Source organism: Dipodomys spectabilis, unplaced genomic scaffold (assembly GCF_019054845.1).
Source record: "Dipodomys spectabilis isolate Male_0828 unplaced genomic scaffold, ASM1905484v1 ptg000069l, whole genome shotgun sequence".
Taxonomy (NCBI): domain Eukaryota; kingdom Metazoa; phylum Chordata; class Mammalia; order Rodentia; family Heteromyidae; genus Dipodomys; species Dipodomys spectabilis.
Window position 1 is genome coordinate 23,612,539 of NW_024870746.1, and position 25,743 is coordinate 23,638,281.

Genomic DNA, 25,743 nt, shown 5'->3' on the forward strand with positions numbered 1-25,743 from the left:
GAAACTTCCAAGCCAGCTCCTCCCTCGCTGCCACGCTGACTCAAGCTGACAGCCAAGGAACGTGCCCGTGCTTCTGCCATCCCCACGGAGGGGGCGGCCCCCACGCTCTCTGCTGACCAAGATCCCACCCTGGGGTCACCTGGTCCAAGCGTCATTTCCATCATTTTCCCAGCCTGCCCTGGGACGATGACTTGGTATTACACATGAACTGTGTACCTACTGGCAACGAGGACATTTTGCTGGCATGCCGGAAGCGAGCTCCTCAGGGCCAGGCCAGGCGGCCTTCGGAAGCTCCAGCTCTCCACGTGGGGCCTGGCGCACAGAAGTGCCCAGTTCCCATTGATGAGCTGAAAGATCCCCTTTCACTTTAAGGTTGCAGGGAACAGAGAGAGAAGGTTGAGGGATCTTCAGATACTTGGGAGATCTGATAGGTGCTTCTGAAGACAGACATCCATCGGTCCACTTCCTCACTTCCTTCTGAGGAGGAACCAGAGGCTGTTGGGAGTTTCCCACGGGTACAGGCACCCATATCAGCAGCGCTCAGCCACATCAGAGCCAACCAAAGCCTTTGAGAATGCCTCTCTGTGTCACCCCTCCCCCCCAGCTTTGCTGATGAGACCAGAGCCTGGATCATATGGTTCCCCAAACAGCTGCATTTGGCTCTCAGGTATCCCCTGGTGCTTCCACCAAACACATGGAATCCAAAGAAAATACAGCTGCTAGGGAAAACCCATGGTGGGACTTCCCTGCTGGGCCACAGATAAGCCGGAAGCACTGGCCTGAGCATCATCCCCGACCACACCAGAGATGCTTCAGTGTCCAGAAACATCTGCAGCCGCTGGGCCCTGAGACCCAGAACTTGAACCTCTGGGCTCAAGAGACCCCAGGGGCTTGAGGCTCAGATAGCAAACGTGATGCCCTTAGGCCTGATCAGCAGCTCTCCCCAAGAGTTCAGAGCCCATAGAGAGCCTCTTTCCATGCAGAAGCAGCACTGTGGCTGTTAGCCTCTGGGGCTTGGCCTTCTCTACTTGTGACCCTGTTGGGTTATTAGAGGGAGGACTCCAGGGATGGGAAGCTCCCATTAAAGATGGGAAGATCTCCATGAGTGTTTGTTGCCTCCCTGCTTCCAAGTTCTTCCTGGCTCTGCTCCTGCATTTCTTCCTTCACTACAGACTACTCCAGCTCTGGATAAGGGGAGAGTAGATGTGCAAGTGATCTTCACAACCCAGGCACCACTCCAGCTTCTAGACCAAATACTTCAAACGACCCAGAGTGGTCCTCAAATAGACAGGACATAGTCCAGGAAAGCAGCAGGTATTTAGGCAGTAGGTTTGGGGTTATAAGGAGACAAAGCTTTCAGATCCTGACTCAACACAGCTCCCCCAAAAGAGAGGGGTGGGGCAAAAGAATGGAAGGAATGGCAAGTCCTCCAAGCAAGAGGCCTTCATCCTTAGACTCTTCTCTAAAACTAGGGCCCACTGAACGAAAGGCAGGAATCAGGAGATGACTGTTCTACTACTCCATTTCCCAATGCGTCTCCTCAGAGATCCCCACCCAGCCCTGCTAGGTTGTGAAGCATGGCCAGCAGAGGGCGTTCCCCGACTCTCCTGTCTCAGGCACAGCCCAGCAAGCATGGCACAGGAAACAGAAAAGGCACCATGTTTATTCCATTTCTTGAGAGGTCTGTTCTCCTTCAGGGCACTGGGCCTGCAGGCCTGGGCCTGTTGGCCTAGCTGCCCATTAATGCTGACTGTACATCTCAGGACCACGTGGTGCCCCAGGGAGACAGGGCAAAGGAAGGGTTCCTAAGGCCCTGGCATGTGGCCTCAACCACTTCGTTTCCCAACTTCAGATGCATCCAGACCAGGAGCAGAGGCACAACTTTGCTGCTCCAAGTGTATTGACCCTCTGGAAACACAAGAAAGGGGTGGGGCTGCACCCAATTTGAAACTTTTGTTTTTTTCTCTCCGTCATGGGGCTTGAACTCTGGACCTGGGCGCTGTCCCTGCGCTCTTCAGCTCAAGGTGAGCGCTCTACCACTTGAGCCACAGCTCCACTTCCGGTTTTCTAGTGGTTTATTGGAGGTAAGAGTCTCATGGACTTTCCTGCGTGGGCTGGCTTTGAACCATGATCCTCATATCTCAGCCTCCTGAGTAGCTAGGATTACAGGCGCCTGGTGCCTGGTGCAATATGAAACTTTTAAGAGAGAGGAAGATTGAGATGAACTGGCATGACCCAGCACCCCAGGGAGGCCCCAGAAGGCTTCTCCTTGTCTCTGGGAAGGGCAGAGGGGGTGGGACAGCAAGCCTGTTGGAGCCCCTTCTCCCCACAAACCAGTTAGTTCATCCCTGCAGGCCTGGATAAGATAGGAAGGCCAGCCAAAGCAGTGGCTGCTAGGCTGTCTCCTGTGGGGTCCAACAGAGATGCCCAGAGACCCCTGTCCAGCCATGTTGCTTCCCAGGAGGACAGGCAATGGCACGTAATGATGGTAACATTTCCTGGATGGTGACCAGGACGGAGGTAGGCTGATGAGATGGCACCTAATCACCCTGGGTTGGGTCCTTCAGTGCAGGAGAGCAATGTGAACGAATGACTCTAATGCTCCTGGATGCCTTGTGTGCCCCACAGGGCTCAGACATCGGGCGCTGATGCGTCTCTACTTAACCTGTAACAAAAGGTAGAGGTGAGTTCCACACACCTGCTAGAAAAGCACACAGACCACACTTCAGGCTCAGCACCAAGAAGGCTCAGGGGCCATTCAAATCCAAGGCACTTGTTCCAACCAGAACTTTCTGGTCCTCATTTCTGTCTGCCTGTCTGAATTGCAAGACCTCCCTCCCCTGCAATCCAGGCTGCACCCAGAGCCTCTGGAGCAAGACCCAGGTACCCACACTTAGAGGGGCTCCCCTTTGTGACTTCAATGAATGACAAGGTTAGGGTGGTAGTGCAGATCGATCTATTGGACTCATTGGCTACAAGTCTGAGGAAGGAAGACAAAACTCTAAAATAAACTTTTGAGTTATTTTGTAAATAGATGACATCTCACAGCAAGAAAAATTTATGTTGGCACTAAAATCGGAACTTCCTGCCTCAGAGGATGGATTTAGGAGTCTCTCCAAGAAACTTTAAATCTCCCTCTATGGGTGCTTAAGGGCACTTCCTCCTGAGGGAATGGGGCCGGAAGAGATGCTGGTCAGTGACCCTCCCATACATTCTCTGGGGACCAACCACTAACTCCACTCCTGGTCATCCTTCCTCCCCAGGGCTGGGCCCGGATGCCAGCCCCTCGCCTCCAAGTTCTTGTCTCCCTGATGACACTGAGGTCCTCATTAGACTGTAAGAGAGCCACTGGGGGGGGGGGGGGTGGGAGGGGGCAGGGCAAGGCCTCAGGTCTCATGGGGCTAATTGGAAAACTGCCAGGTGTCCTGGGTCCTACAGAGCCCCCAGCAGCTGCTCCTTACCGTTCAATGATGCGGTTGTTGTCCTGGAGGTCAAAGGCCAGCAGCTTCATCTCCTCACGGAGCTCCTGCATGCTGTCCAAGGAGAGGTAAGAGGTGGCTGAGTCTGAAGTCACATCATCCAGATAGGTCCCTTCTCTAGAGCCTCACCGGCAGGAATGCTAGGCCTGGCATAATGCACAAGGGCACCTCTCCACCCTCCCGCCCTCCACCCTCACCTCCAACACTTACTGGAGAATCAGGTCCTCTGAAGCAGGGCTGGGAGGAGGGACCATGGGGGCTGGTGAGGCCTGAGCCCCCTTTGCTGTGTCCTGAAGGAGCTGGTAAGACAGCTGGTCAAGTATCTGAAGGGAAGCCATGCATTGGTCAGAAGGGACAGGGCAACTATCTGTGGCTGGGTCAGGGACATGCTGGGGGAAGGGAAGAAGAGGATAACAAAACTGCCCCAACTGCTGGGCAGGGTGGCTCACTCCTGTATTCCTAGCTACTCAGGAGGCTGAGATTTCAGGCTCAGGGCTCAAAGCCTGCTTAGGCAGGAAAGTCTGGGAGACTCATATCTCCACCTAACCACCAAAAAGCCATTAGTGGAGCTGTGGCTTAAGTGATAGAGTGCCAGCCTTGAGAGGAAAAAAAAAGCTAAGGGACAATGTGTAGGCCCTGAGTTCAAGCCCTAGCACTGGTACAAAATCAACAAACAGTCTGTATCTTTGGAGTTCCCAGCACGGATTGTCCATCTACAAGCTGGTAAACTGCTCTCCTTCATCTGTTTGCACTTTTGATCCAGCCTGCCAAGTTCACTGTTGTGTCTAGCCTAAGCCTCTCATGACATGATATAATATCCAGGAGTTGCAAAGAAGGGGTACAGCAACCCCTAGCTGGTCTCCCAGTTCAGGGAGCTGCACGTGCCGCTTTCTGGAGGTGAGAAGGAAGCACATGGCGGTCTCTGGGGGGCAGCAGCCCCCCCCGCCCCCCCCCCCCCCCCCGTCCCCCAGTTCAGTTCAAGCTCAGAGCGGCCTGTGTTGGTCTCATGTCAGGGCAGATCTGAAAGCTAAGTAGAGTTCATGTTGACCTTCAGAAGTGGTCTTGGGGATTCCAGGCTGCACAGGACCTTGAGGAAGATGTCCTAGCATCCCAGAAACTCTGCCCTTGAGGTAACCTTCAATTGGTGGTCACTGGGAATGCTGTCCAGTACTCTTTAGTTGGCATCTGAGGGCACATTTGTGGATCAAGAGCTCCAATCCACACCAGAGTACTTGGACTTGGCCAGGGCAGAGAGTGATGTGAGTCCACCCCCCCCCAACCGCCCCGGGCTTCGAGTGCCCATGATGATCGGGTACCTTGCTCAGGTTCTCCTGGGCTCCCTGGGCTTCTGTATTACAGGCGGCCACAGAACAGCCCAGCAGACGCAGGTGGTTCCTGGTCTTATGCACCTCCCTGGAGACAGCAGATCAAGGAGGATAGTGAGAGGCGGCGGCTCAGTGTGTGCCTCCTGAGGCCCGCTAGCTGCCTTCAGGTCCCCACATAGGCAGCCACGGGTCCCAGGCCTCTTTCCCCACACCACCTCTGCCTTTCAGGTTGTGGCTTCATTCTCATTGGCCCACTGTCCTACTGCAGATGGACACTTGTGGTGGCCGCCCGAGGGGTTTCAAGAGAGCCACCATGAGAACTCTGGTGGCACAGGGAAGGGTGAGTCACAGGCGTGGTTGTGAGCTCACAGCTGGGCAGGGCTCCAGAAAGGCCGATGGCAGCCGGTGCTGGGGCACTTCATGGGCAATGTCCATGCTCCCTGATGCCCAGAGCGCATCAGGGCTCAAAGCATTTTGTTTATTCTCTTCTCTACTTTTCCTGTTTATACAGCTTGAAAACTGAGCCCCAGAGCCATTAAACCAACAGTTGGTTCTCAATCCTGATTATACATTAGGATCACCCGGAGAGAAGGCGTGTGTGAAACCCTAATATCTAAGACCTACCAAGATCCTTTAGATCAGGACTAGGGTAGGACCTGGGCACTGGTAATCTAATGGCAGTGGGTGGTGTCTAGGTCTCAGCCCCATGGCAAGCCACAGGCCACACAGCAAATGGCCAAGTGTCCTTTCTTCTTGCCTGAGAAGGGACCCCTAAACTCCAGTAGGGAAAGCTGTGAGCTTGAATTGTTAGTGGACATTGCTTGCCTCTGCTTCCATGCCCACTCAGAAGCTCATGAGCTACTCAGAAGCTCATGTCCTCCAGGTACCTGGCGTACCTCAAGTAGATATGGATCCCACCCCAGCCACCAGCACAGCAGGAGAAACCCAGCTTTTACAGGCATACTTAGCCATGTGCTCGTCTTCATCTGCACTTAGTACTGACAGTGAGAAGAGACAATATCGCAGAGCCTCAGTTTCCTGACCTATAAAATGAGGTACTAGCATCTCCTGGGTAGAAATACTGTGAGACTAAGGATCAAATTTGTAGGTAGCACCCAGCCAATAGCTTTCTCCATCCAGGTACTTGAAATCACACATTTGGGCTGGGAAGATGGCTCAGTGGTAGAGTGCTTGCCTAGCATGCATGAAGCCCTGGGTTTGATTCCTCAGTTGCACATACACAGAAAAAGCCAGAAGTAGTAGTATGGCTCACGTGGTAGAGTGCTAGCCTTGAGCAAAAGAAGCTCAGGGACAGTGCCCAGGCCCTGAGTTCAAGCCCCAGGACTGGCAAAAAAGAAAGAATAAAGAAATCATGCATTTGCTCATGTCTTCCTGTGCTAATTCTGCCATTTTCTGCAGAGCCTAGGGTCCACTGAGGTCATGCCCTGGGTGGGGGTGGGTGGGTGGAGAGGGGGAAACAGAGCTCAGGAGAAAGGGCCAACTGTTACCTCATCCACTGGCCGTGTGTGACCAGGGATGCCCGATACTTCTGCACACAGTCCTCCTGGAACACCTGCAGGAGCCTCTTGGCCAAATGACTGAAATTCACCCTGCAACCACAGAGACCCCCAGGGCCCACGGATGAGCAGCCAGAACTACCTGTACGCAAACCAGCTTCTCCACCATCGCCTGCCACAAGCGCCGCGGCTGGGCCTTGCAGCAGGGGCATGTCTCTGAGAGAAGGAGGAGATGAAGGTCACACACACAAATCATGGAGACGAGAGGCCAGTTAGGCATGAGGGAGGAAGATGGCAGTCCTCAGGGAACACACACCCTCCCTCCAGCTGAGTCAGCAGGGAGAAGGGAAAGACCTGTGGTTAGGGAAAGGTGTGCGCATGCGTGTTCAGGGGTAGGTGGAGAACAGGGAGGGTCTCCACGTGACCATGGGATCAGGAAGGGTATCCTGGGAGATGAAATGTCGGGAAACAGAAGCCGTGGGAAGGACAAAGGTAGGTGCAAGCGGAGTGAGAGCAGGAGGAAAGGAGGCAAGCAGCATGGGCAATTAGGGAAAAATCCTACAAACAACCAAGCCTGTGCCAGAACAGTCTGGTTACGTCAAGATCGCATCTGAGACGCCTCCTGCTGACTCAGCGGTGCAGGGTCCCTCCCTGGCCCCAGATAACCCGCCCTGGATACAAGCACCCCTCTGTCGCCCAGCCACACCCTCCGATCAGAACCCTCCACCCTTTCCCGTGTAGCCAAAGGCTGGCTGGGCCCCGGTGTGACACCCACCCTCCTGCCATCCGCCACTCACTTATCCAGCTTGTGGATCTGTTCCTCGTTGTAGCCCAGGCCTGCAGGAAACGGATGGGAATGATGACATCAACAAAACAGAGGGCCACAAGGGGTGGTTTACATAGATGAAGATGGCCCAGCCTGGGTCCTGCGGCCCAGTGAAGCCAAGAGAGGATCAAGTAGAACGCCCAAGTCACTTCTCACTACTTCTTACAACATGATTATTACGGCCAAATAACTTCCCCAGAGGAAGGCGAACATGCAGTCAGGGAGTAGGGTGAGGAATGGCAGAGGAGAGGGGGCCCTCTCCAGTGCCCAGTGGTCATTCCCAAATAGATTCTGCAACAGTGAACCAGAGGAACCAAAGGAACCTCTCTCTAACTCTCCCTCTCTGCCCAGCCACTCCTGCCAGAAAGACCACCTTTGCCAGACCAACCTTCTGAGGGGCTGAAGCCTTGCGGCTTTGGCTACTTCCTAGGGGCCTTAAATGCTCAGATGCTGGGGAGATGCTGCCCCCTTCTGGGCATGGAGCGAATGGGCTTCCTGGATGGTGGCAAGCCCAAAGAGAAGTTTGCTTCTGTCTTCCCATTCCACTCCCGTGGTATCAGGATCCTCTTCCTGAACCTGCACTTGTGACATTCAAGTCCCAGCCCTGTCTCCTATCATTAGGCACCGCAGGCAAGATATGAGGCTTCTTGGAGCCTGTTGGCTCATCCATCCAGTATATCGACACACAATATTCCTGTATGGGTCATAAGACTGTGCCCTGCAAAGTATCAAGCATGCTTCCAAATGGAGTCTTTCAACACTCCAGGGGCTTAGCAGTTAAAAGGAAGAAAAGTCCCTAAGACTCCTAACTTCAATTAGCCAGCAAAAAGCAGGATGTAGTGTGGCTCAAGTGGTAGAGCACCAGCTTTGAGCAAAAAGCCAAGTGAGAGCAGGAGGCCTAGTATTGAAACACACACACACACACACACACACACACACACACACACAGCATTTGGACTGAGAGTGCTCAAGCTACTTAATCTTTCTGTCTCGGTTTTCTCATCTATCTTGTGAGGATTCAGTAGGTGAAGAGCTGAGTCTTTAGAGCAGTGTCTAGCACCAGGCGGTGTTGATAGGAAAATGGCAGCCTCTGGTGGTTTCCTGAAGTCCCAGCAAAGGCAGCCACTGTGTATAAGGCCAGCCTGGCGTACTTCCCCCCCCCCCCGCCCCCCCCCCCCAGAGTTTTCTTCAGATGGGAGGCGGTTCCTTCTTGTGGTCCCTCCCAAGCCTGCTTCAGAGATCAGACTGAAGTTTCTGAAGGGCAGGGATTATCTTCTGTCACCCTCCATGTCCCCTGGAGCAGCCACCACAGACAGACAGACAGACAGACAGCTATGACGCATCTGCCATGCCGTCCCCGAGGACCTGGGATTTTGTTTGAATGAACCCATTTTGACTCTTAACTCTAAAACTGAAGCAGTATAACGTCTGCACCATGCTTTACTGTTTCGCTAAGGTCACACCTCGCTCTGTTAAAACATTCAGCTCCCCAACAGAGAAAGGCCATCAGTGCCAGGGTACACACGAGGCTTTGAAGACTCAGCACACACAAAAAAAGAGAGCACAATATAGCACCTTAATGATTTTGTTTCTATTGATTATGTGCTGAAATGACACCTAGGATATCCTGCGGTGAGGACAAGCTATTAAAATTAATTCCACCTGTTGCCTCCTACTTTTCAGCTTGGCTATGAAAAAGCAAAATCACCTATTTGGCTAGCACTGTATTTCTAGTAGACAGTGTTTTACAAATCATCTGAGGGAAAGAAAGACATCAGATAACAGATAATAATGAATAACATCAAGGCTTTCTGTATACACAGGCAGTGCTGCAGCATGGGAGGGGAGAAAGGGTCAGCTCCTGGTACATTAGCTCCCCCATTTAACTAAGGCTCCTCAGGCTCCCTGAGCCCACATCCCAGCCCTCTGTGGGATCCACCACCGTCCTGCCCCATGGTGGAAGCCAACCAGGCAAGCAAGTTCCTATCTCTGAGCCTCTGAATGGGCTTCCCTTGCCTGGAAGTTCGCATGGGTGTCAGTCAATCATGTGGGCAAATTGCGTAGCCCAATAACTTAAAAGGCGATTGGTTTCTCTGATCCCCCATTTTGTGTAAAACCTGGCAGTCTCAGTGCTTCCAAGACACAATGAATAGGAAAAACCCTTTTATCCTATGCCCCACAAAGTAAGGAGGCCCCTTTCCAAAGCCACTCCCACCACACTGAGGCCCCAGCCCACTGCGTTCCCCATTCATGCCATCTCAGCCTTGGGCTTGACAATGGACACCATAGAAAGGCCTTCTCTGGCCTACAGGTGACGGACACTTACCTTAAACCAGCCCCATCCACTGTGGAGGGAGGAGAGGGGAGTCCAACAAGCAACATTAGATGGGGGCAGGACCAAGGGGAGGAGAGAGCAGGCAGAGCCCTTCGCTCTCTCCATGGCTCACCTGGCCTCATCCTGGATTTCTTGAACTGTTTGTAGACAAGGTACATCTTGTCCAGACAACACTGAATCTGCTGGATGCTGCAGGCAGAAGGAAGGAGCGAATGGTGTAAAGAGAGAAGGGAAGGGGGGAGGAGAGCTGCTCCCTGCAGGAGGGACCTCGCTGCACTGCCACCGCTTTGGGGGGCTGATCTGGGTCTGGGACGATGGTCTAAGTTGATTGGCAGTACCTTGGGGGGATTCAGCCAATTGGTTCTCAAGTTCATTGTCTCTGTTTGTCATTTTTGTTGTTGTTAGACCAGTACTAGGGCCTGAACTCAGGGCCCTTGGCTTTTGCTTAGCTTTATTGGCTCATGGCTAGCACTCTACGACTTGAGCCACACATCCCATTTGGCATTTTGCTGCTTAATCAGGCTGGCTTTGAACCATGATCCTCAGGTCTCAGCCTCCTGAGTAGCTAGGATGATAGGCGTGAGCCAACAGCACCATCTTCTCTCTCTCTCTCTCTCTCTCTCTCTCTCTCTCTCTCTCTCTCTCTCTCTCTCTCTCTCACACACACACACACACACACACACATACCATGAGATAGAGAAACCAAGCAGGAAATAGCCCTTGGGTATTAGAAGACACTAGAACCTGAGAGGCTGATAGAGGCAGTAGGGATAGAGCAGTCTCTTGCCAGGGCAGCTGAGTCTGTCTCCCAATGCCTGGCACATAGACGCAACCTGAAGAATGAATCCACAATCCTGGCTAAAGCAAGAATGAACCACTGGTCCTCAGTCCTCCGTAGAAGCAGGGGCCTAGGGCAGGGACTGCTCAAGGACCTTCTGGATGGAGTTTGGGGCCTTTATTGCCTCTTCCTTCTCCTTTCCTTCCTCCTCAGATGTCTCCAGGCCACCCCACATCTGCTGTGGACGTGGACAGAGCATGAGCTTTTCCTCAGGACAAGATGGAGTCTGTCCTTCGGAGGACACACGGGTGAAGGCTGGGGTGGCCGGAAGGGCCCGCACGCACAGGCTTCAGCCAGCAGGCTCAAGGCCTGGTGTGTTGGTCCAGAAAGATCACTCAGTGCACCCACAGTGTGAGGTGCACCCCGTAGTCAGATGCATTCACGCCTTCAAACAGTTTTGTGATCACAACAGCGTAGGAGAACTCACTTTTTCAGAGCTCTTTAACTCAGGATGGAGGACACGGGGACTCAGTGTGTGGAGACTGATTGCGGTGTTGGGGCCAGGCAGACCATGGCCGGGCACCTCAGAGGGGGCGGGAGTCTGGGTAGGGTGGTGAAGGGGGAGTTCGGGTTTTTCTTTTAAGGCTGCAGGTCCTTGCCTGTGATAGGTCAAAACCCAGGCTGGGAGGTGGGCCAAGATGCCCTTGTCCTTCGTCAGAGCTGTGGGTGGCTCAGGGAAAATGAACCTGCTTGAGTGAGCTTCCTCAGCTATACCTGGTGACCACAGCAGCGTGATGGTGGTGGTTTGGGGAATTCAGCGCATTGCTGTCCAAGGATCAGACACAGGCAGCGGAACTGTTTCCCGCTGAACCGCTGCCCCTGTGAGTCAACTCTCTACCTGGTTCTCCAAGCTCCCAGGCCTGTGGTGATGGTGGTGGTACTGGGTGCTAGATCCTTTGGTCCTTCAGGCTGGTCTCAGGGGAGGGTCTAGCTCATTCCTGTCCCCCCCCCCGCCCATTACCCTAGCCCCTTTTGAGGAGGGAGAATTCAGCTGACTGCTGAAAAGGCATCTGGATCTTTCTGTCTGCACACCTCCCACCCCTCATCCGACCAGGTAGGAAAATCCCACAGACCTTCTGTCTCCATGTACCTGATCCCGGCTCTTCACCAGTTCCCGCCGCAGGTTGTTCAGGCTCATCTGGGTCTCTGAGATATTTTGGCAACATCTGGAGAGGACCTCAGCCAACTGTGGGGACAAAAAGCCAGATCTTGGGTGGGAGTGGAGGGGGGGTTCAGTAAGGGCGGTGCCCCTCCTCCACTTGGCCCGATTAACCCCCCATCTCCCCCCCCCATCCTCCCAGCTCAGCTCACTCACAGTCCGCAGCCTGGCCCTCAGCTCGGCCGCCGCCTTCAGTTCCTGAATCTCAGGCATATCAGCTGTGCTGCTGAACCTCAAGAGAGGAAAGAGGCTACTTTGGGGGATCCAGGAAGGCAAGTGAGGAGGGAGACAGGGTGCCCCACATGGCATCCAGGGGAAGACTTCTTGCCTCCAGGGGCTCTGGAAAGTTTAGTGTTTGAAACACAGAAATCAACTTCAACCAAGGCCCGACACACCAAAGTCATGACATTTCTCATGCTTGCTTATCTGAATCTTCTAACTTTCAACCATCTTCACATACCCTTAAGGTAACAATAGCACCCTAAAAAGAATCCTATATTTTGTCTGGGGAATGGAGGGGGATGGGAGAAAAGAGTTGATGAGCAGGAAGACTTTGGCATCACCTGGAATCTTCAAGAAGGGCTGGATGAACCAGTACCTGCGGCTCACACCTGTAATCCTAGCTACACAGGAGGCTGAGATCTGAGAACTGAGGTTCATAACCAGTCCATGTCTCTAATTAACCACCAAAAACTCAGACTGGAGGCAGAGCTCAGGTGGTAGAGTGCCAGCCTTGAACCAAAAACTGGAGAGTGTGAGAACTGGAGTTTGAGCCCTAGTACTGACAAAGAGATGGGGGAAGGGGGAAGGGAAAGGAAGGGAAGGGAAGAGGAGAGGAGGGGAGGGTTGGGGAGGGGAGAAAGGCTGCTGTCAACTTCACTCATGGCTATCTCTTGGACTAAGCCTGGGCAAAGCCCTCCGTATCCAGTAGTTACTCTACATGATTGCTGAGCGACTACAAAGTGCACAGTGGGTTTAGTGCTTGAAAGCAGAAGAGGTTGATGCAGGCCCAAGGCATGCAGGGGAGCTGGGTTGAGTCCGAGTCCTGTTGGGCACATTTGCCACCTGCATGGCCGTGGTCCGTTGCCCCATCTCTTCTGGCCATGGACAGAATGGGGAGCTACTTCTCCATTCTGCTACCTAATAAGATGTGCACAAGGATCCCGGGGAACTCCAACACCAAACACAAGCACGTTTTTTTTTTTTTTTTTTTGGGTCCAGTTGTGGGGCCTGAACTCTGGGCCTGGGCACTATCCCTCAGCTCTTCAGCTCAAGGCTAGCACTCTACCACTAGAGCCACAGTGCCACTTCCGGCTTTTTTCTTTTTGCTTATGTGGTGCTGAGGAATCGAACCCAGGGCCTCATGCATGCAAGGCAAGCGCTCTACCACTGAGCCACCTTCCCAGCCCCACGCACGTTTACATGACTATAAGCCTTGGGATTCCTGATGGCCAGGGAGCTGTGGGACGTGGGTCACTCCGTGCTGATGGCCAATGTGACATTCTGTTCATTGACAGGCCTCCAGTCCCCTCCGGTGGGAGGAGCAGCGGCTTCCAGGAGCCGTTGCAACCATTTTGAAAATGAGGACATGTTGTATAGGACTGTAGGAATTCACACACAGTGAGACCAGAAGAGGCCTGTGGGCCTCTGATCATTTAAAAGCTATTTATCTACATGAACTCCAGCAAATGGAAACCGGAAGCGGTTTTCTTTGTTGCCATTTTCCTTTTCTTTTTTTTGTCTTGTTTGTTCATTTATCTGTCTTTGGGAGGGTAAGAAGAACACAGAAATGGAGGGACAAAGGGTGAACAAACGCAGCAGTGGTCCTCACTGGATACTGTGTTGAACATGAACTATGGTAGGAGGGGATGGGAAGAAAAAACTGGGAGAGAGCGAGAGAAGGGACAACATTATCCGAAAAGAAATGTATCTGACCCCTTTGTGTATCACCTTTATAATAACAATTCAAAAAAGGAAAAGGAAAAAGAAAACGCCAAGTGAGAAAAAAAAATAGAAGAAAGAAAAAAAAAAGAGGGGCTGGGAAGGTGGCTCAGTAGTAGAGCGCTTGCCTTGCATGCATGAGGCCCTGGGTTCGATTCCCCAGCACCACATAAGCAGAAAAGGTCTGAAGTGGTGCTGTGGCTCAAATGGTAGAGTGCTAGCCTTGAGCTGAAGAGCTGAGGGACAGCGCCCAGGCCCAGAGTTCAGGCCCCACGACCGGAAACCCCCCCTCCCCCCCAAAAAAAGGAAGAGAAAAAAAAAGAGAAAATGGGGACATGGAGGCCCGGGTAGGGAGGATCGGGCCTGGTTAGGAGCTCACACCCAGGCTTCCTGTGCTGGCCCTTTCTGTCCTCCAGCTTCCTCCAGGGCAGGAGGCTGACACAGGCCGGAGCAAGGCTCTATAGACCTCGCCACAGCCTGTTAGGCTAGGGAGAGGTGCAGACAGCCTCCCAAACCTTTCTCTCCTACATCAAGAACCTTCCATGGCTCTCCAATGGTCTCTTGATGGGGGCCTAACCTCCTTCTAACTGCATTCTGCATGACCCCCCCCCCACCCGCAACCTGGCTTCCTCCTCTCCATGTTGACCTACCTGGCTCCTTCTGTCACTTTACTCCCGTACATTTGCCATTGTGACTGCAGCAAACCAAGCAACCATTGCCAGCAAGCCCCTCTCCTTCTGTCCCCGCAGAGACCTTCCCCCACACGCATCACCCTCCATCCCACCTCTCAAGCCTGCAGGCTGGCTCCTCACCTCTCCCGTGCCTTTCCCAGCTTCCTGCTAGCCCCTCCCATGTTCTGGAATGTGCCCCAGACAGAGGACATCTCCAGCACTACGGAGACTCCACCCCTGTCAATTCTTCCTCCTTCCTCCTCACCTCCCTAGGCAGTCCCAGAGCTTTTGCGCTCAAGACCAGCCCTGTACCACTTGAGCCACAGCTCCCCTTCCGGCTTTTTGTGGTTCATTGAAGATAAAGAGTCCCACAGACTTCCCTGCCCCCGTTGGCTTTGAACCCCCATCCTCAGATCTGAGTAGCTAGGATTAGAGGCGAGAGCCACTGTCGAAAAGCTCTTTCTTGTGGCCAGGCGGCTGTGGCGGACCTCGTAGAAGCAGAGCCCCCATGGGTTCCATGGTGGCCCAGGTGAGGGCCTGGGCCTGGGCTGGGCAGTCCTTTGGTGAGGTGGGGGGTGGGGCTGGGGGTGGGGTTGAGAGCCAAGGTAAGAGAGAGCATCCAAAGTAGTCTAGCAGGGCAGGGAGGGGGGAGCTCTGGGACAGGGAGAGCAGATGCACTGCAGAGGTGAGGAATATGCTGGGACAAAGACGGAGGGACTCCAGCTGGCCCGGGCAGGACACTCACCTCTCAGTGCCCAGGCTGCTGCTGAGGAAGAGGAGGGCTGTCCTGGTGACCTCCAGCGTCCGCCGGGACGTGGTCTGCAGCACCTCCCTGATGGAAGGGGTCTGAGTCAGAACGGCCCAGTGCAGGGCACACAGGGCACTGTGCAGGCAGGCTCAGCCCCCGGGTGCTGACAGCCAGCCCCACCGCCTCTCCCTGACCTCCAGGTACTCACACAACCCAGTGCAGCCCCCGAAGCATTAACTCCTGTCCGTCCTGCAGGATCCTCGCCAGCCACAGGGCCTGGTACCCAGCACCCAGCACCCCCTGAAACAGACAGGTGAGCAGGGTTGGGCCCCATACCTACCCGTCTCACACAGACACACACAGACACACACATGCAGTCACACACACGCACACACACACACACACACACACACACACACACACACACACACCACCTAAGAGCTGTCTCTCACCTTAGCTGTGTTGTAATCGGCCTGCAGATCCACTTTGGGGACGAACTTGGGGATGTCCAGAGCAGCTGCAGACAAACACCTGTCTGAGGGGCGGGCTCCACGGTCTAGATCAACTCTGGTCTCACTGCTCTGGGCTCCAGTTTACACTCCCCTCTGACAGCCCAGCTCCCTTCCCAAGCTTCCCCGCCCAAGCCCCACCTTCAATGCAAATATGGTTTTCTAAAGTGAAGGTACATTTCTGCCACCTTGTGGCCACATTGAGGGATGACACCCTCAAGTTCAAAAACCCCCCACCTCAACATTCAGAAGGATGGACTTAAACCCATCCTCTTGCCTGTGACCTTCCAGGTTAATTCCTCTTCCTCACCTCAGAGGATGGAATGGGTGTCATTCTCATGGGAAAGAACAATGTTTTTTGCTAGAATCTGGAGAAAGGACAAAGCTCTGGGCCCCTGGCCAGCAGCGTGGGCTCCAGCTTCTTCCAGTACCAGCTACCCAAGGGGTCTCCACTAGCCACAGAGACTGTGGGCCATGTTCAATTCAAGCACCTCTGATCCTGCTGGATTTCTGTCACAGCCCTGAGGATCCTGGAGAGCCCAGGAGGGCCAGACACTAGCTGAGTCACATGATATCACCAAAGCTTGCACAGAATTAAAACCCAGTTAAAACCCAGACCTGCCTCCTTCTACCCTGTGGCCCAGGAAGCACCCACAAGGAAAATTAGTCAGGGCTCTGGATTTTAAGCCCCTAACTCCTAAGGAGAATGTCACAGGATAAAAAGTCCAGCCTTGGCCGTGCCCCCCCCCTCAGCCCCCGACTTTACTCACGGTCTCTGAAGGCCAGCCCTTTGGGGGTCTCACTGGCCATGCAGAACAAGGTTAGGGGGCTGCTGGCAGTTGTGTGGGCGATGTGCTGTGCGGAGAGGCTGGGCTCAAGGACACAGGGGTGACCCTCGAAGAGGTACTCCTGATGCTGGGGGGGCACACTCGTCTGCTCATACACGGCCTCCAGAAAGATGGCTATCCTAGACATGGGAAGGGGTGGGAGGGTCAGCAGACCATATAAGGGCCTAGGGGATCAAACCCAAAAAGGATCTTGCTCATGGAAAGGGAGGGTCAGCTGTAGTTATCTCTCTGACCAGAGACGGAGACAAAAGCACAGTCTCTACTCACAGTTGTAGGCAGAGACACGGGGACCAGGACCCAGCTTCCTCTTGGTGCCTGCCCCTCCCTTGCTCCCAGAAAAGTCAACCTGATCCCATAAAGTATTTCCAGAGTTAGCCAGGTGTGGCTCACACCATAATCCCAGCACTTCAGAGGCTGAGGCTGGAGGATCGCTAGTAACAGGGCTAAGTAATGAGACCCTTCTCAAACCAATCAACCAAGTGCTCCATTAGTAAAGGGTCCTGTGAGGGACAGAGCCAGGCAATGTCTCCCTAACACACGTACTTCTGAAAAGGATACTGCATAGCCAAGGGTACAGTATTTCTGCCGTATGAGGACAGAAACCTGTTGAACTTGAACTCTATGGAACCAGTACTTTTCCAAACCACGTTCAGACTCAGAAACTTTTGAGTCTAACCCTCCCCCCTCCCCTCCCTGCTGCTTTGGCCTTCCCTCCACAGCGGCTGGGGGGCAGGGCCTGCTCCTCCCTCCCTGTCCTGTCCCTGTCCCCACGCACGTGTTGTGGGCGTGGATGTAGACGTGGTGCAGGACGGCCTGGCACAGGGAAAAGACGTGCACCACCTCTCGCTGCAGGATGTCACTGGTTTCTGCGAAGAACTGGTCGAAGCCCCAGCACCTGGCCTGCTCCACCTCCAGGATGTTGGCCAGGATGGGCACCAGCTGGCTCTGCAGGCCCCTGCTCTCCCGGGAGATGAGCACGGTCAGGCCTGCAGCCCGCATGTCCTCCTTCAGCAGGTCATAGGACAGGGGGCACTGAGGAGGAATCACTAGGAAAACTTGTTGCAGTGTCTACATGGAAAGCCCCTGGCCACCAAGGGAAGGTGAAGCTCCCAGGCCTGGCTCCTGCCTGGAAGTCTTGGCCCCACACACGCCCAGGCTCCACTCACAGGGGCAGCCGGCAGGTGATGGGGAGGCTGTAGCTCCACTCCAGGGGCCCGTTTTCCCGCTTCTGAGTCCCTGCGATGGCCCCTGCTGGCTTCTCCGTGGTGATCCGGTACCTGGTAGGGAGGGGGGGTGGTCAGAGCCTTGTCAGTGGTCCCAGAGCGCTAGGCTGCAAGTGACACTCAACTCAGCAAAGCATCAAGTCTCCCAGCCACCTGGGATGCGCTGGGATTGGACATCCTGCCTCTCACCCACCCGCTGACCCTGCCCAGCAGCTCCAAGTCCAGCTCTCCACCCCACGGTCTACTGTCCCTCATCTCCCTGCTCCCCCGCCCCCACATCGGTGCTGTACTGGGCATGGCAGTGTCCTCTCCTCTTCTTTACATTTCTAACTTTTCCCCACTATCAAAGCCCCAGCCCTCTTTGGCACCCAGATCCACACCAATCTCCTTCCCTTGTTCTCAAACCTAATATAGGTTCCACATAGCTTGGCCCTTAGGCTGAAGGTGATGAATCAACCTTCCTGATAATTCATTGATTAAAGAAATCTTGAGGGTGGTGGCTCACGCCTGTAATCCTGGCTACTCAGAAGGCTGAGATCTGAGCATCACAGTTTGAAGCCAGCCCAGGCAGGAAATTCTGTGAGACTCTTATCTCCAATAAAGCACCAGAAAACCGGAAGTGGCGCTGTGGCCCACAGGTAGATAAAGGCTGTGCTACCACTTAAGAAAATACATGGGGTAGAAATACACAGGTAGGAGGACTGCAGTCTGAGGCTTGCCTAGGGAAAAACCACCCCAACAGAACTCCACAAGGTCCTATCCGAAAAATAACCTAAAGCAAAAAGGGTTGGAGGCATGGGTTAAATGGTAGAGGACTTGTACAAGGCTCTGAGTTCAAACCCTACCCTGAAGAAAGAAGGAAGGAAGAAGGGAGAGAGGAAAGGAAGGAAGGAAGGAAGGAAGGAAGGAAGGAAGGAAGGAAGGAAGGAAGGAAGGGAGGGAGAGAGAGACAGAGAGAGAGAGAAAGAGAGAGACAGAGAGAGACAGAGAAGAAAGTTGGATACTGGAAGATCACACCTGTAATCCTAACTACTCAGAGGCTAAGATCTGAGGATCTCAATTCTATGAGACTCTGATCTCTGATTAACAACCCAAAAAGCCTGCACATGGAGCTGTGGTCCAAGTGGTAGTTTCTTTTCCTGGCAAGCTCCATAAACCCCTTCAAGACCCCTGGGTCTCTAGAGTCCTCCATTCTGCCTTGCAGCTCTTTTGTTCTGGGTAATGCACTCTGGGAGCAGCCACTGGCTCCAGCAACTTCTGTGTCAGTCAGTGGGGTGGGCTGGGGGCCCCTTGGCCTGGGCACTGGCCCACCTCGGCCTCCACAGGCTAGGCCTCCTTGGGTGAGCATCTGAGCATCAGTGGGGTGTGGTAAGCAGGAGCAAGTCCTGGATTAAGACAGGGATTATGAGTGTCCCCTACCAAGCCAGAGGGCTCTGCTTCTACATGGGTGTAGGAGGAGTCTGTACGGGGCCCAGAGGGGGAGGGGCCAGTAAGACAATTCCCCTGTCCCCAACCATTCCAGATCCCCTGGGCCCACCATACATTATCTCCTTGTTTTGTCGTGGCCCGCCAAAGGGTACGAAGGGCAGGCTGCCGGTGGCGGCGTGGTACAGGGTCACCCCGATGCTCCAGAGATCCACAGTCACCCCGAAGGCCTTCTGCTGGGGCTTGCGAAGCACGGCTCGCTCGTACATGTCAGGGTGCTGTGGGGGAGAGCAGCCAGCCGCGAAGGCAGGTGGCAAAGGCCGGAGCCCACTCAGCGCCTTCCATGCCAGCCGAGGGTAGAAACAGCCATTCCCAGTCCAGGAACTATAAGGGGCGTGGTGGTCAGGGGCTGGTGGCTCACGCCTCTAATCCTAGCTACGCAGGAAGCTGAGATCTGAGGATCGAAGTTCAAGGCCAGCCCAGGCAGGAAAGTGGGTGAGACTTTTATCTCTAACCACCAAAGAGCTAGAAGTAGAGCTGTGGCTCAAGTGGTAGAAAGGCAGCCTTGAGCTAAAAAAGCCAAATGAGCCTATAAGGTCCTACGTTCAAGCCTCAGTACTGGCAACACACACACACACACACACACACACACACACACACACACAGAATGGGAACGGTTCACAGTCCCAGAGAGTCCCTCCCCCCCCCCCCAACTGCCTTGCCACTGCTCTGGGGAGAATGGCGACAGCGGCACCCCTCCTCCTTGGGGATCAGACGGAGGGTGCTGCAGGCAGGTGGCAGCGGCCTTTGTCACTCATCTTGAAGACCAGGCTGGCTTTCCCAGCTGGGGTACAAGGCTGGCTCCATCATTGAGGGGGCTCTCACAAGGCAAAGGGCCAGTCCCAAGGAGACCCTCAGCTTGGGACAATGGGTCCCTGACATGTGACTCACCAGGTACTCCTCCGTCCCATACACAGAGACGAACTTCTCATCATCGTCTAGCTCCCGGGCGGCCCCAAAGTCCGTCAGCTTGTAGATGCTCTGGCCTGCGTCGCCCACCAGACGCATGATGTTCCCCGGCTTGATGTCCCGGTGCACCACGCCGTTCTCCCGCAGGTGGTTCATGCCTGCCACTGCAGACAGACCCGCAGACAGACAGACACACAGACACACAGACAGCCACATCACTCACACACACACACACACACACACACAGACAGCCACATCACACACAGACACACAGAAAGACATACAGACAGACATCACACACACACACACACACACACACACACACACACACACAAAGACAGACAGACAGATAGGGGCTGGCTGTGAGCTGGCTCTGGCCAAGGCCTGTCTAGAGCACGGGCTTATCCTGGCTGAAGGCTGCCCTGGGCTCCAGATATGCAGGGAGATGATTGTAAAAACATTAGTATTATGCTCACCTTTGGTGCTCAGCTCCACCCAGACTTGCCACCACCCCCCCATCCCTGGAGTTCCCTCCATACAGCTGGCCCCTCCCACTCTCCGCCCAGACCCACCTGAACTCCCATCTACCTCACTTTCCTTCCCCCCAGACCCCCCTGCTACCTGGATGGGGACAGGTGCCCATGTTCCCTCTTGGGGGAAATATGGCTCCTCTAATAAACCTTGTAATAATCTTTCTCCTGTGCCTGCCTGCCTCTGCGTGGTCCCCTGGGGTGGATGTGTGGGATCCTCCTTCATTGGTGGTGGCCCGTATGGGGATAGGCTCCCCAGTGATTTGCTCCCCACTCCACTTTGGAAGGGGTTCAACTAGCTGCCCTGGGACCCATCCTGAGATCCTACACTCCAGTCGCCAGAGGACCAAAGGTGGGCATAATGCTTACAAGGATGCCCCAGGCCGAGGGAGCCCCAGGAGAAGCACCACACAGATGGGCACAGGCCAAGGAGGGGAGTTTCAAGGACTTTAGGGGGTTGAGCTTCAACTGGGTTCTCTAAAAGATCCAGCATGGTCTGGAGGTGGTGACTCACGCCCCTCATCCTAGCAACTCAGGAGGCTGAGATCTGAGGATCGCAGATCAAAGCCAACCCAGGCAGGACAAGCTATGAGATATTTATCTCCAATAAACAACCAAAAAAAAGAGCCAGAAGTGGTGGAGCACTAGCTTTGAGCAAAAAGAAGCTCAGGAACAGTGCCCAGGCCCTGAGTTCAAGCCCCATGATGGGTACTAAACAAAATCAAACAAAACAAAACAGGGTGTACTGCCCCGCTTCTCGTATTCATTTATATGGGATCAAATATATCTGATCAAATCAAATTTACCACCATAAAATAAGCAGCCGAGGCTAGCGTGGAAGCAGATGGCTGGGGTCCCCCTTCCCGCCCCACCCTCTGCCTCCCTTGGTCTGCCCTTGAAGGAAGCCTTGTGTTAGGTGCCTGCTTGCTTCAGAACACCCCCACCCCGGGGCTGGCTGGTCTGGCTGAGGTAGGATCGTGCTCACCCACGCAGCGCAGCACCACCAGGAACTCGTCCTCCGGCAGCCCAAAAGCGTTCTCAGGGCTTTCCAGCACGCTGAGCAGGCTCCCACTGGAGCAGTACTCCATTACCAGCACCTTCTGTGGGCTGCCCCCCTGTGGGTGGGACCAAAGGAGGACTCAAGAGGGGCCCTTCCTCTCCCCAGCTGACAACAGATGGCTCCATCCAGCACCAGAGCCCCAGGGTCTAGGCCCCAGGTTCTTGTCCTGCCCTCCCTCCCTTCCCTCACATCGATCCCCAGTACTGAGCCTAATGCCACCTTCTCCAAGGAAGTCCTCTCTGATTGGACATGGATTCCTTCATTCCTTTTGTTTGTGCTGGTACCAGGACTTGAACTCAGGGCCTGGGCACTGCCCCTTGTTTTTTGTTGTTCAAGGATGGCCCTCTACTCCTTGAGACCCGCCCCCCCCCCAACACACACACTTTCTAACTTGTTCATGGCTAATTGTAGATAAGAGTTTCACAGACTTGAACCTTGATCCTCAGATCTCAGCCTCCTGAGCAGCTAGGATTACATCGGTGCCCCAGTACTTTATTCCCTTTGCACACGCTTCCCACTGGCGTCCATGCTTCTGTGCAGGGCGCATCCTACTGGGGAAGGAGAGGACTGTGGGTAGCACGCACCGTCTCCTCCACGGCGAAGAGCTTGACGATGTTGGGATGGTTCAGCTTCCGCAGCACCTCAAACTCCCTCACCTGCACCTCACGGGGCCGCAGGTAGCTGGCAGAGTTGAAGACCTTCACAGCAACCAGCTCCCCAGATTTCTGCCATGGGGGGGGGAAGGAGCAGAACTGCCACCTCTGTGGGGAGCAGGAGTGGGCCCCCTCCCCACGAGTTTCTTCAGCCTCTCATGTCAACCCCAGAGCGCAGAGAGGGAGGAGAGGGCTGGTTGGATGGGTTCCACCCTCAGTGTCTTCCCCAACCTTGCACTGGAGGTAGGACATAGCCAGTTCCCCTTCAGGTTCCCTGCTCAGCACAAGAACACAGCAGGGGCCAGGGGGAGCAGTAGAACGGGGACGGGGGGGGGGGGGGGGGGGGCTGGAACCTGGCCTGCCTGCCTCCAACTCTGTGTGTGTGTGTGTGTGTGTGTGTGTGTGTGTGTGTGTGCGCGCGCGCGTGCTGGGGCTTGAACTCAGGGCCTTGTGCTCTCCCTTTTTTGCTCAAGGCTGGTGCTCTATCACTTGAACCACTTCCAGCTTTTTAGAGATTCATTGGAGATCAAAGTCTCACAGATTTTCCTGCCCGGGCTGGCTTCAAACTGGCTACTCCTGAGTAGCTTGGGTTACAGGTGTGAGCCACCTGCACCCTGCATTGCCTCTAACCCAGAAGCTGGAGACCGGAGCATCCTCCTGTGTGTTCTGCTGCAGGGCTGCAGTGAGCACAGGACAAATCCAAACGGGCCCCACTTCCCACACTGTCATTCCTAGATGCCACTGAGCGTCACCCTCCCTGGATGCCTGCTTCGTGTTCTCATTGTGCTCCTGTCCCAACTTGTGCCCGACAGAGGTGTTCCCAGTGGCCCTCCTCCTCCTGCAGAGGAAGCAGAACAGAGGCCCAAGGCCCCTGGCCAGCCACACACCACCCTGATGGCAGCTAGGGGTGGAGTGGGGGCAAGGATGGCTTGTGAGGGGACTAGGTCCTGCCAGGGCTGCTTCTCACCTTGCTGCGGGCCTTGTACACGCTGGCGGTGGCACCCTGCCCCAGTAGGTCATCTGTGTGCCACAGGTAATTGGCTGTACTCTGCATCTCTTGCCCTAGGCTGGCTGCTCACTTTCCACCTGGAAAAAAACAATACATGGAGCCCAGGATTTCTTCCCTAACCTGGAATGGACACTGGTAGCCAGCCACCAGTGCCCAAGATGACAGCGTGTGGTCATGTCACAGGCAAGGGGAGGGGTGGGGGGAGCAGGGGGGAGTGAGAAGCACAGAGATGTCATGTAACTCTCTCCGAAGGCACAGTGCCACCAGAGCTCCCACTGTGCCCTCAGCCCACGGCCCCAATTTGCTCCAGCCACAGGACCTGGTGCCTGTTCTGGCTCCCCAAGGCCCCTGCCGCCCCTCTGGAGACAGGTTGTCCCCAGAGACAAACCTCCTTTCTCCATTCCCCTCTTCCAGCCACTGGGTCTCTGGGGTTTTGGCTTCCAGGCTTAGGATTGTCCCAGGAAACAGAAACAATGCAGGAGGAAGGGCCTTGGGTCAGACAGCTAGGCAGGCAGAGGTGTCACTCCACCACAAATCTCCAGGATTGCAACACAGGCCTGGAACCCCACCCCACCCCCATCACTTCCTGTTGCCTACCAAGTAGACACTGCTCCTCACCAGACAGCCACCAGACAAGGGCAATGCTAGGAGAGAGGAAAAGGTTCATGAGAGAGAGAGAGAGAGAGAGGGGACAAATATTTGTGTGTATATGTGTGAGAGACAGAGACAGAGAGACAGAGAGACAGAGACAGAGAGCCCATGGACCCCTAGGGTTCAGGAGCTTAAGGAGGATGTAAAACCCTTCTACAACTCTGTTCCTCATCTTTGCTCCCATCCTGTTCCTCTAAAGCAATATTTCCAGAGTATCTTCAGAAGTTCAGCTCACAGTGTCTCTGGAAACAGGGGCCAGGCTGGTCATTTGGGGATGCCTATGGACAGCAGTAGGAGAAGGGCCTCATCCCTTACATGCTTTGAAAGAGGTCTGGATTAAACAGGGTCTCGTCCTAATCTAACATTTGAGTCTCTCTCTGTGTGTCTCTCTGTCTATCTCTCTCTGTCTCTCTCTCGCCATTCTAGGCCTTATGCTTGCTAGGCAGGTGCTCTACTGCTTGAGCCATGCCACTAGCCCATCATAGATTGTCAAAGTGAGAGTTGCCAGACCTAGAATTCTATCTTGCTTAGTTTTTTATTCTTTGCTATCTCTCTCCTTCCTTCCTTCCCTCCTCCTTCCCTCTCTTCCTTCCTTCCTTCCTTTCTTCCTTCCTTCCTTCCTTTCTTCCTTGCTTTCTTTCTTCTTTTTTTTTTTGGTAATACAAATCCCAGAGAATGTCAGCTCTTGAGCCAGAAACTCCTGGAAGAGATCAGTGGTCTAGATTCTGACACTGTACTTTTGTTTGTACCATGGAGAATTAAGGGAGCCAGCCAGAGGCTGCTGAAGACCATGAAGCAGCTCAGAATGAAGGAGCTGGCCAAATTTTCCCAAGGCTAAAGAGTCAGTCAGTCAATGGGCCTAGGGTGTTAGGCTTGCATAGAACATGCTGAAATCAGGGGCCCCGCTTCGGGTCTGGGGGAAGAGCAGATCATACACTGTCTTCCCAGCTCTCCCTAGACTGCCTAATGCTGAGGGAGCCCAGCCACACCGATATATGTCACTGTGCCTCAGAGCTTGACTGTAGTAAAGCAGTTCCCCTCGGCCTCCTCTCCTCCCACCCCATTGCCTTGCCCTGAGGGCTGGGATCCTCAGTGAGCAGACAGGTGAATGAATGAAGGGCCAGCAAAGTACAGCCCAGCCTCCCTCCTTGCTGCGCTTCTGTGGCCAACTGCTCTTACTCACCCCAAGCTCCACTGGCCTGAAGTCAGGCAGAGACTCTTCCTGGTGAGCGTAAGCTATGCTTTCTGTCTTGGGCAAGTCCAGGAGCTGAGCTACACCGGAAAGAGGAGGGGAGAGCGAATGAGAGGCTCCCAGGCTGTTGTTTGTGTGTCGGCCCCCCATCAAAGGCCACCAGCCCCAGCCAGATTCTCATTCCCCCCACAGGAGGGGGCTCCAGTCCTCTTCCTCCTTACCCGCCCCCCCCAACGCAGTGGTTCCCAGAGCCTTTCCTGGCAACTTCTTCTGGGACTCCAACCAGGGAGGAGAGGAGAGGGCAGGTACTAGGGGCTTAACCTCAGCTTTGTTTGGGGGATGCTGGGACACAGAGCCCAGGAGGGATATTGTTGGCAAGGGTGACTCTCCTCCACACCACCCCACCCCCTGCTTCTTGATGATCTCTAGATAGTCCTTTCCAAGAATATCCACCACACAGAGAAGGTAGAACCCCCCCCCCCCCAACAGCCACTGCACAGGCTCAGGATGGGGCTCTGGGCTGGGGCTGCCACTGGCCCGGCTGGCACTCAGCTGAGCCCTGCCCTGCAGCTGTCCCCAGCCTGGCTACCCTCACACCACCTACCCGCTACACAGCCTCATCTCAACTGCTGGGGTTGCAGGTTTGTAGGGACTGGTTGTACCTCCAAAGCTTTCAGACCTCCGAGTTATTCATAGGCAGTGCCCAGAGCATCCTGGCGGCCAGGCCCCCTGGGACCCACAGGCAGGGCTAGTTGAAATGGCCGTGTGCCACCTGGGATCTGGATCAGAGGGTTTTTTCCCCCCCTGCCTTCCTGCTGGCAGTGGAGCACGCAGC

At 54.5% G+C, this 25,743-nt stretch overlaps 1 protein-coding gene across 4 annotated transcripts; it reads right to left on the reverse strand.

The window, feature by feature from the left end:
• Window positions 1–2,102: 2,102 nt before the first annotated feature.
• On the reverse strand, window positions 2,103–25,743 carry Ikbke (inhibitor of nuclear factor kappa B kinase subunit epsilon). 4 transcript variants are annotated; one of them, XM_042682217.1, is made up of 24 exons: window positions 25,513–25,743; window positions 24,900–24,988; window positions 23,663–23,709; window positions 23,454–23,510; window positions 23,024–23,142; window positions 21,988–22,128; window positions 21,329–21,458; window positions 19,796–19,977; window positions 18,962–19,122; window positions 17,363–17,473; window positions 16,972–17,151; window positions 16,119–16,315; window positions 15,292–15,356; window positions 15,048–15,139; window positions 14,837–14,923; window positions 11,636–11,711; window positions 11,394–11,506; window positions 9,595–9,671; window positions 7,119–7,158; window positions 6,313–6,414; window positions 4,796–4,892; window positions 3,690–3,802; window positions 3,462–3,533; window positions 2,103–2,665 (listed from the first exon to the last, which is right to left on the reverse strand). In XM_042682217.1, exons 5-24 carry the CDS (start codon window positions 23,108–23,110, stop codon window positions 2,632–2,634), a joined length of 2,157 nt encoding a protein of 718 aa, XP_042538151.1. In that variant the 5' UTR covers window positions 23,111–23,142; window positions 23,454–23,510; window positions 23,663–23,709; window positions 24,900–24,988; window positions 25,513–25,743; the 3' UTR covers window positions 2,103–2,631. The 4 variants fall into 4 exon arrangements, with proteins under 4 accessions (XP_042538151.1, XP_042538148.1, XP_042538147.1 ...); XM_042682214.1 differs by lacking the exon at window positions 23,454–23,510 and having other exon boundaries at window positions 25,571–25,743; XM_042682213.1 differs by lacking the exon at window positions 23,454–23,510.